General features: G+C 44.4%; 1 protein-coding gene across 1 annotated transcript in view; it reads right to left on the bottom strand.

Annotated features, from left to right (window-relative positions):
- osbpl3b (oxysterol binding protein-like 3b) overlaps positions 1 to 10,977 on the bottom strand; it is an 86,438-nt gene that overhangs the window by 37,776 nt on the left and 37,685 nt on the right. Inside the window, exons 7-9 of the mRNA XM_038976456.1 lie at positions 6,977 to 7,072; positions 6,553 to 6,718; positions 280 to 413 (exon numbers count right to left, since the gene is read on the bottom strand). Of these exons, the coding sequence (XP_038832384.1) occupies positions 280 to 413; positions 6,553 to 6,718; positions 6,977 to 7,072 (396 nt within the window). The remainder of the gene's footprint in view (positions 1 to 279; positions 414 to 6,552; positions 6,719 to 6,976; positions 7,073 to 10,977) is intronic.

Below are 10,977 nucleotides of genomic sequence, written 5' to 3' on the forward strand. Positions count from 1 at the left end.
AAGGGAAGGCTGTAAAAGGGGGAGGAAAGGAGGGAGGCCCTGACTACAGGACTGACTGTGAGACTGTGTGTGTTCAGGTGGGTACACACAGCCAGTAATCCCCCGTAACAGGCTTGTCAGCAGACACTGGTGTGGCGTCAGTATTCACCCTTGATAACTGGTGTGGGAGGACAGGCTACCAGGGTACAATAGCAAGTCAAAAGGAGAGACACGTCTATTCTCCCTGACTGAAGACCTACAGTGCAGTGACAGAATGAGAGGTGTGGGAGGGGATCTTACCGAGGACAGAGCGTTCTTCAGACCCATAATCCCTGGGGAGGTAGGGGGGCATGTGTCTTGGTGGTCCAGCACCTGTTTTAACTTCTCCTTCTCAGAGGTGAGAGCGCTCAGGGCTGACTTCATGGTGGCATGCACTGAGAGAGAGAGAGAGAGAGAGAGAGAGAGAGAGAGAGAGAGAGAGAGAGAGAGAGAGAGAGAGAGAGAGAGAGAGAGAGAGAGAGAGAGAGAGAGAGAGAGAGAGAGAGAGTAAGTGAGTAAGTGGTGGCAGAGAGAGAGAGAGAGAGAGAGTAAGTGAGTAAGTGAGTAAGGGGTGGCAGAGAGAGAGAGAGAGAGAGAGAGTAAGTGAGTAAGTGAGTAAGGGGTGGCAGAGAGAGAGAGAGAGAGAGAGAGTAAGTGAGTAAGTGAGTAAGGGGTGGCAGAGAGAGAGAGAGAGAGAGAGAGAGAGAGAGAGAGAGAGAGAGAGAGAGAGAGAGAGAGAGAGAGAGAGAGAGAGTAAGTGAGTAAGTGGTGGCAGAGAGAGAGAGAGAGAGAGAGTAAGTGAGTAAGTGAGTAAGGGGTGGCAGAGAGAGAGAGAGAGAGAGTAAGTGAGTAAGTGAGTAAGGGGTGGCAGAGAGAGAGAGAGAGAGAGAGAGTAAGTGAGTAAGTGAGTAAGGGGTGGCAGAGAGAGAGAGAGAGAGAGAGAGAGAGAGAGAGAGAGAGAGAGAGAGAGAGAGAGAGAGAGTAAGTGAGTAAGTGAGTAAGTGAGTGAGTAAGTGAGTAAGTGAGTGAGTAAGTGAGTAAGTGAGTAAGTGAGTAAGTGAGTAAGTGAGTAAGGGGTGGCAGAGAGAGAGAGAGAGAGAGAGAGAGAGTAAGTGAGTAAGTGAGTAAGTGAGTAAGTGAGTAAGGGGTGGCAGAGAGAGAGAGAGAGAGAGAGCGAGAGAGAGAGAGAGAAAGGGAGAGAGGGGGAGAGGGAGGGAGAAAGGGAGAGGGGAAGAGGGAGGGAGAAAGGGGGAGAGGGAGGGAGAGAGGAGGAGAGGGAGGGAGAGAGAGAGAGTGAGAAAGATAATTCATCCTTTAACAACAATTAGCTAGGTTTCAATAATTCAGTGTAATGCCTCAGAGGTTGTCTCCTCCATTAATAACTGAGAACCTACAATGTACAAGTCTGGGGTTCCTGCTCAGCTGAGGGAGCATCTGATTGAGATCTTTTACCCCCTGAGTCTCAATCAGAGGTTATCACTGCCCTCCTGTCATTCACATCAACACTCTCTATCAGTTGTGTTATGGCACAGATACACACAGAGTTTCTATTAGCATGCCAGAAGCCTGCTGCCCTATTGCACACTATGATTACACCACTGATGGCCTGCTGTAATAACTGCTAATGGAATGCTTCAGAGTCAATCAGCACCTCTCCGCCTCATCTCTGTTCAATGGGCTATTTTCATATTAGCATTTTTAGACAATGTTACTATGTTCATATGTAATTCAGGGAGATGAGTCGACAGCGTCCATTTCCTATTTTAACCTAATTTAAATTGTCAACCTGACAATCTCTGAAGAATTACATACACCCCATGACCAAAAGTATGTGGACACCTGCTCGTCGAACATCTCATTATACTGGGAAGGCTTTCCACTAGATGTTGGAACATTGACATGCTTCCATTCAGCCACAAGCGTATGTGTAGTGTATATAATGCTATTACACAAAATGCAAGTGGCGGCATACTAAATCAAAAACAAAGCGTCTCCTATTAGGATCTATTGGGTGTCCGTGACAGAGGACTTGTACATTCTCATGTTTGTTACGTCTCTGTATTGTTGTGTTTAGGACCCCAGGAAGACTAGCTGTCGTCATGGCGTCAGCTAATGGGGATCCGAATTAAGATGACAGATGAAAGATGGTTGTTAGCGATGCTATCTGCTATTGGGAGTTATTGGTTGTTGGTGACAGAGAGAGTACTTCCGGTTGTTAGCGATGCTATCTCCTATTGGGAGCTATTGGTTGTTGGTGACATAGAGAGAGAGAGAGAGAGTACTTACGGTTGTTAGCGATGCTATCTCCTATTGGGAGCTATTGGTTGTTGGTGACAGAGAGAGAGAGAGAGAGAGAGAGTACTTACGGTTGTTAGCGATGCTATCTCCTATTGGGAGCTATTGGTTGTTGGTGACAGAGAGAGAGAGAGAGAGAGTACTTCCGGTTGTTAGCGATGCTATCTCCTATTGGGAGCTATTGGTTGTTGGTAACAGAGAGAGAGAGAGAGTACTTCCGGTTGTTAGCGATGCTATCTCCTATTGGGAGCTATTGGTTGTTGGTGACAGAGAGAGTACTTACGGTTGTTAGCGATGCTATCTCCTATTAGGAGCTATTGGTTGTTGGTGACAGAGAGAGTACTTACGGTTGTTAGCGATGCTATCTCCTATTAGGAGCTATTGGTTGTTGGTAACAGAGAGAGTACTTACGGTTGTTAGCGATGCTATCTCCTATTAGGAGCTATTGGTTGTTGGTGACAGAGAGAGTACTTACGGTTGTTAGCGATGCTATCTCCTATTGGGAGCTATTGGTTGTTGGTAACAGAGAGAGAGAGAGAGAGAGAGTACTCACGGTTGTTAGCGATGCTATCTCCTATTGGGAGCTATTGGTTGTTGGTAACAGAGAGAGTACTTACGGTTGTTAGCGATGCTATCTCCTATTAGGAGCTATTGGTTGTTGGTAACAGAGAGAGTACTTACGGTTGTTAGCGATGCTATCTCCTATTAGGAGCTATTGGTTGTTGGTGACAGAGAGAGATTATTTATGGTTGTTAGCGATGCTATCTCCTATTAGGAGCTATTGGTTGTTGGTGACAGAGAGAGTACTTACGGTTGTTAGCGATGCTATCTCCTATTAGGAGCTATTGGTTGTTGGTGACAGAGAGAGTACTTACGGTTGTTAGCGATGCTATCTCCTATTGGGAGCTATTGGTTGTTGGTAACAGAGAGAGAGAGAGAGAGAGAGAGTACTTACGGTTGTTGGCGATGCTATCTCCTATTAGGAGCTATTGGTTGTTGGTGACAGAGAGAGATTATTTATGGTTGTTAGAGATGCTATCTCCTATTAGGAGCTATTGGTTGTTGGTGACAGAGAGAGATTATTTATGGTTGTTAGCGATGCTATCTCCTATTAGGAGCTATTGGTTGTTGGTGACAGAGAGAGTACTTACGGTTGTTAGCGATGCTATCTCCTATTAGGAGCTATTGGTTGTTGGTGACAGAGAGAGATTATTTATGGTTGTTAGCGATGCTATCTCCTATTAGGAGCTATTGGTTGTTGGTAACAGAGAGAGTACTTACGGTTGTTAGCGATGCTATCTCCTATTGGGAGCTATTGGTTGTTGGAAACAGAGAGAGAGAGAGAGTACTTACGGTTGTTAGCGATGCTATCTCCTATTGGGAGCTATTGGTTGTTGGTAACAGAGAGAGTACTTCCGGTTGTTAGCGATGCTATCTCCTATTAGGAGCTATTGGTTGTTGGTGACAGAGAGAGTACTTCCGGTTGTTAGCGATGCTATCTCTTATTGGGAGCTATTGGTTGTTGGTGACAGAAAGAGTACTTCCGGTTGTTAGCGATGCTATCTCCTATTGGGAGCTATTGGTTGTTGGTGACAGAGAGAGTACTTACGGTTGTTAGCGATGCTATCTCCTATTGGGAGCTATTGGTTGTTGGTAACAGAGAGAGAGAGAGAGAGAGAGAGAGTACTTACGGTTGTTAGCGATGCTATCTCCTATTGGGAGCTATTGGTTGTTGGTAACAGAGAGAGAGAGAGAGAGAGAGAGAGTACTTACGGTTGTTAGCGATGCTATCTCCTATTGGGAGCTATTGGTTGTTGGTAACAGAGAGAGAGAGAGAGAGAGTACTTCCGGTGGTTAGCGATGCTATCTCCTATTAGGAGCTATTGGTTGTTGGTAACAGAGAGAGAGAGAGAGTACTTCCGGTTGTTAGCGATGCTATCTCCTATTGGGAGCTATTGGTTGTTGGTGACAGAGAGAGTACTTACGGTTGTTAGCGATGCTATCTCCTATTAGGAGCTATTGGTTGTTGGTGACAGAGAGAGTACTTACGGTTGTTAGCGATGCTATCTCCTATTAGGAGCTATTGGTTGTTGGTAACAGAGAGAGTACTTACGGTTGTTAGCGATGCTATCTCCTATTAGGAGCTATTGGTTGTTGGTGACAGAGAGAGTACTTACGGTTGTTAGCGATGCTATCTCCTATTGGGAGCTATTGGTTGTTGGTAACAGAGAGAGAGAGAGAGAGAGAGTACTCACGGTTGTTAGCGATGCTATCTCCTATTGGGAGCTATTGGTTGTTGGTAACAGAGAGAGTACTTACGGTTGTTAGCGATGCTATCTCCTATTAGGAGCTATTGGTTGTTGGTAACAGAGAGAGTACTTACGGTTGTTAGCGATGCTATCTCCTATTAGGAGCTATTGGTTGTTGGTGACAGAGAGAGATTATTTATGGTTGTTAGCGATGCTATCTCCTATTAGGAGCTATTGGTTGTTGGTGACAGAGAGAGTACTTACGGTTGTTAGCGATGCTATCTCCTATTAGGAGCTATTGGTTGTTGGTGACAGAGAGAGTACTTACGGTTGTTAGCGATGCTATCTCCTATTGGGAGCTATTGGTTGTTGGTAACAGAGAGAGAGAGAGAGAGAGAGAGTACTTACGGTTGTTGGCGATGCTATCTCCTATTAGGAGCTATTGGTTGTTGGTGACAGAGAGAGATTATTTATGGTTGTTAGAGATGCTATCTCCTATTAGGAGCTATTGGTTGTTGGTGACAGAGAGAGATTATTTATGGTTGTTAGCGATGCTATCTCCTATTAGGAGCTATTGGTTGTTGGTGACAGAGAGAGTACTTACGGTTGTTAGCGATGCTATCTCCTATTAGGAGCTATTGGTTGTTGGTGACAGAGAGAGATTATTTATGGTTGTTAGCGATGCTATCTCCTATTAGGAGCTATTGGTTGTTGGTAACAGAGAGAGTACTTACGGTTGTTAGCGATGCTATCTCCTATTGGGAGCTATTGGTTGTTGGAAACAGAGAGAGAGAGAGAGTACTTACGGTTGTTAGCGATGCTATCTCCTATTGGGAGCTATTGGTTGTTGGTAACAGAGAGAGTACTTCCGGTTGTTAGCGATGCTATCTCCTATTAGGAGCTATTGGTTGTTGGTGACAGAGAGAGTACTTCCGGTTGTTAGCGATGCTATCTCCTATTGGGAGCTATTGGTTGTTGGTGACAGAGAGAGTACTTCCGGTTGTTAGCGATGCTATCTCCTATTGGGAGCTATTGGTTGTTGGTGACAGAGAGAGTACTTCCGGTTGTTAGCGATGCTATCTCTTATTGGGAGCTATTGGTTGTTGGTGACAGAGAGAGATTATTTATGGTTGTTAGCGATGCTATCTCCTATTGGGAGCTATTGGTTGTTGGTAACAGAGAGAGAGAGAGAGAGAGAGTACTTACGGTTGTTAGCGATGCTATCTCCTATTAGGAGCTATTGGTTGTTGGTGACAGAGAGAGATTATTTATGGTTGTTAGCGATGCTATCTCCTATTAGGAGCTATTGGTTGTTGGTGACAGAGAGAGATTATTTATGGTTGTTAGCGATGCTATCTCCTATTGGGAGCTATTGGTTGTTGGAAACAGAGAGAGAGAGAGAGTACTTACGGTTGTTAGCGATGCTATCTCCTATTGGGAGCTATTGGTTGTTGGTAACAGAGAGAGTACTTCCGGTTGTTAGCGATGCTATCTCCTATTAGGAGCTATTGGTTGTTGGTAACAGAGAGAGTACTTCCAGTTGTTAGCGATGCTATCTCTTATTGGGAGCTATTGGTTGTTGGTGACAGAGAGAGTACTTCCGGTTGTTAGCGATGCTATCTCCTATTAGGAGCTATTGGTTGTTGGTAACAGAGAGAGTACTTACGGTTGTTAGCGATGCTATCTCCTATTGGGAGCTATTGGTTGTTGGTGACAGAGAGAGTACTTCCGGTTGTTAGCGATGCTATCTCCTATTGGGAGCTATTGGTTGTTGGTGACAGAGAGAGATTATTTATGGTTGTTAGCGATGCTATCTCCTATTAGGAGCTATTGGTTGTTGGTGACAGAGAGAGATTATTTATGGTTGTTAGCGATGCTATCTCCTATTAGGAGCTATTGGTTGTTGGTGACAGAGAGAGTATTTATGGTTGTTAGCGATGCTATCTCCTATTGGGAGCTATTGGTTGTTGGTGACAGAGAGAGTACTTACGGTTGTTAGCGACGCGGCAGAAGTCCTCGTGTAGTTTGGCTACGTCTATAGGAGAGTCCATATAGGGAGGTTCAGGGTAGGCCTTCGCAGTCCCCAGGGCTGCAGTAGAGAGGTTGGGGTTGGAGGCGTGGAGACGGACAGAGCCAGATGAGATGCAACTGGGAACCTGGGATGGAACAGGAACAGGAAGCAGACAAACAGAAATGTATCTGCCATTTTTCAAATAGTGGATGAACACACACATTTTGATGCACAGAAGTTGCAAGTGAGGTAAAGTGAACTATCCATGAAATAAAGAACAGATAGCCACACACTGATGAATGTTCCCCCAGTTCCATCATGCAACGTTTCAACCCAAAGGTCTCCGTCGGGCTTAACCCACGTGAATGTGCTTTTTAAAAGACGGTGTTTCCTTTTACAGCACCTGCAGTGTTGTTCTCACTTCTTTGCCGTAGTTTTTAGAACCACGCCATTTCCTTGGGGGCCTTTTTTCCTTTTTGGGGGTGTCAAATGTAGATGCCTGAATAAAATAGAACGGGGAGAGAGATAGAGAGAGAGAGATAATGTTTATTTTAAGGAATGACTGATAGAGAAAAGGATGTGTTCTATATTCAGCAGAGAACTGAAAAGATACACAAGATATTTCAAAACAACAGGGAAAGACAAGAGAAGACAAGGGGAGTCTTAAAATTTCTCCTGTCACTGAGTGCAGTGCTTTACGTCAGTAACTATGTATACGTCCTAAATGCCTCCCTATTCCCTATACAGTGAACTATTTTTGACCAGTGCACTGTATAGGGAATTGGGTGCCATTTGGGATACATACAGTAAGTGCACTTCTACGTCAGTAACTATAAAAGTACAACTTGTTTCAGTAATACCTTCATCAACCTGGCATTCCTGAAGAATACTGCAAAGTAAATAAATGCCTTTCATTTGCAATGTGGAATCAGATGATTAAAGAGGACAAGCTTTTAACGCTGTATCTGGATGGAATGATAAACATGTCTGCTCATTAACATTTTAGTCATGTACTGTAGCAGACGCTCCTCTCCAGAGAGACTTACAGTCAGTGCAATCAACTAAGGTCAGTAGGAAAAAACAACCACATATCACAGTTATTATAAGTAGCCTCTTCTTGGAAATAGCTACTATCACTTGAATACGTGGCATGATGAAAAACATGTAGGCAAAAGACTACCATCATCAGTCTACAGACTAGATTACTACTGTCATCACCCTACATCATCAGTCTACAGACTAGATTACTACTGTCATCACCCTACATCATCAGTCTACAGACTAGATTACTACTGTCATCACCCTACATCATCAGTCTACAGACTAGATTACTACTGTCATCACCCTACATCATCATTCCACAGACTAGATTACTACTGTCATCACCCTACATCATCAGTCTAAAGACTAGATTACTACTGTCATCACCCTACATCATCAGTCTACAGACTAGATTACTACCGTCATCACCCTACACCATCAGTCTACAGACTAGATTACTACTGTCATCCCCCTACATCAGACGTCTACAGACTAGATTACTACTGTCATCACCCTACATCATCAGTCTACAGACTAGATTACTACCGTCATCAGCCTACACCATCAGTCTACAGACTGGATTACTAATGTCATCACCCTACACCATCAGTCTACAGACTAGATTACTAATGTCATCAGACTACAGACTAGATTATTACCAACATCAGTCTACAGACTAGATTACTCATGTCATCAGCCTACACCATCAGTCTACAGACTAGATTAGTACCATCATCTGTATACAGACTAGATTAGTACCACCATCAGTCTACAGACTAGATTAGTACCATCATCAGTCTACAGACTAGATTAGTACCATCATCAGTCTACAGACTAGATTACTACTGTCATCAACCCTATATTATCAGTCTACAGACTAGATTACTAATGTCATCAGCCTACACCATCAGTCTACAGACTAGATTAGTACCATCATCAGTATACAGACTAGATTAGTACCACCATCAGTCTACAGACTAGATTACTACTGTCATCAACCCTATATGTAAGGGTGCGTGCTGGTGGCAGGGAAGTCAGGCGCAGGAGATCGAACTTGGTATAAACGGAGCAGTTTAATAAGTGCTCAAAAAACTCCAAAAACCAAAATATACAAAATAATACAAGTGGGTACAATACCCGTCGCACACCAGAACATATCGTTCACATAGCTTACAAACAAACAATCACCGACAAGGACAATGAGGGGGAACAGAGGGTTAAACACACAACATGTAATGAATGGGATTGGAACCAGGTGTGATACAAGACAAGACAAAACCAATGGAAAATGAAAAAAGGATCAGCGATGGCTAGAAGGTCGGCGACTTCGACTTCAAGGAGAGGGACCAACTTCGGCAGAAGTCGTGACAATATTATCAGTCTACAGACTAGATTACTACCGTCATCAACCCTATATTATCAGTCTACAGACTAGATTACTACTGTCATCAGCCTACATCATCAGTCTACAAACTAGATTAATAACGTCATCAGTCTACAGACTAGATTACTACTGTCATCAGCCTACATCATCAGTCTACAGACTAGATTACTAACATCATCAGTCTACAGACTAGATTACTACTGTCATCACCCTACATCATCAGTCTACAGACTAGATTACTACTGTCATCACCCTACATCATCAGTCTACAGACTAGATTACTACTGTCATCACCCTACATCATCAGTCTACAGACTAGATTACTACTGTCATCACCCTACACCATCAGTCTACAGACTAGATTACTACCGTCATCAACCCTATATTATCAGTCTACAGACTAGATTACTACTGTCATCACCCTACATCATCAGTCTACAGACTAGATTACTACTGTCATCACCCTACACCATCAGTCTACAGACTAGATTACTACCGTCATCAGCCTACATCATCAGTCTACAGACTAGATTACTACCATCATCGGTCTACAGACTAGATTAAAGTTGAAGTCGGCTGTCCATTGTTACTGAGTTGTATAACATGGTGTGATATACACTGAGTATACCAAACATTAGGAACACCTTATATTGTGGTGCACCCTGTTTGGCCCTCAGAACAGCCTCAGTTCATCAGGACATGGACTCTGCAAGGTGTCCAAAGAGTTCCACAGGGATGCTGGACCATGTTGACTCCACAGGGATGCTGGCCCATGTTGACTCCACAGGGATGCTGGCCCATGTTGACTCCAATGCTTCCCACAGTTGTGTCAAGTTGGCTAGATGTCTTTGGAAGGTGGAATGTTCTTGATTGACACAGGAAACTGTTGAGAGTGAAAAACCCAGCAGCGTTGCAGTTCTTGACACAATCTGGGGCGCCTGACACCACCATACCACGTTCAAAGGCACTTAAATCTTAAAAATCCTTCTTTAACATGTCTCCTCCCCTTCATTTACACTGATTGAAGTGGATCAAGTGACATCAATAAGTGATCATAGCTTTCACCAATGTTTTGTATGCTCAGTGTATATCCCACCATGTTATACAACTGAGTAACAATGAATATGTAACACCGCATTGTCCGACAAATCCGGTTCCTGTTGCGCCATGCTGATGGCAGATACAGGATTTGACGTAGGCAGCATGAGTCCATGGACCCATCCTGCCTGGTGTCAACGGTACAGGCTGGTGGCCGTGGTGAGTGGTGTGGCTTTTCCTGGCACACGTCAGGTCCCTTGATACCAAATGATCAACGTTTGAAAGCCACAGCGTCTCTGAAAATCGTTGCTGACCCGGTGCACCACTTCATGGCTACAGGGGGGTCCGACCCGGTACTAGATGGGTGTACCTAATAAACTGGCCACTGAGTTTATAGGCATACAGCATATGGTTTGCCAAATAAACAGCTGGAACCCTGGATATAACGAATTTGACACATCTTAGATTTCCTCCAGTTCTACTGAACGTCTAGTTCTAAGCACACCCACAGCCCCCATGACACACACACACACACACACACACACACCCACAGCCCCCATGACACACACACACACACACACACACACACACACACACACACACACACACACACACACACACACACACACACACACAGCCCCCATGACACACACACACACACACACACACACACACACACAGCCCCCATGACACATACACACACACACACACACACACACACACACACACACACACACACACACACACACACACACACACACACACACACACACACACACACACACACACAGCCCCCATGACACACACACACACACACACAGCCCCCATGACACACACACACACACACACACACACACACACACAGCCCCCATGAGACACACACACACCCACAGCCCCCATGACACACACACACACAGCCCCCATGACACACACACACACAC

This window comes from Salvelinus namaycush, chromosome 37, assembly GCF_016432855.1.
Source record: "Salvelinus namaycush isolate Seneca chromosome 37, SaNama_1.0, whole genome shotgun sequence".
NCBI lineage: Eukaryota > Metazoa > Chordata > Actinopteri > Salmoniformes > Salmonidae > Salvelinus > Salvelinus namaycush.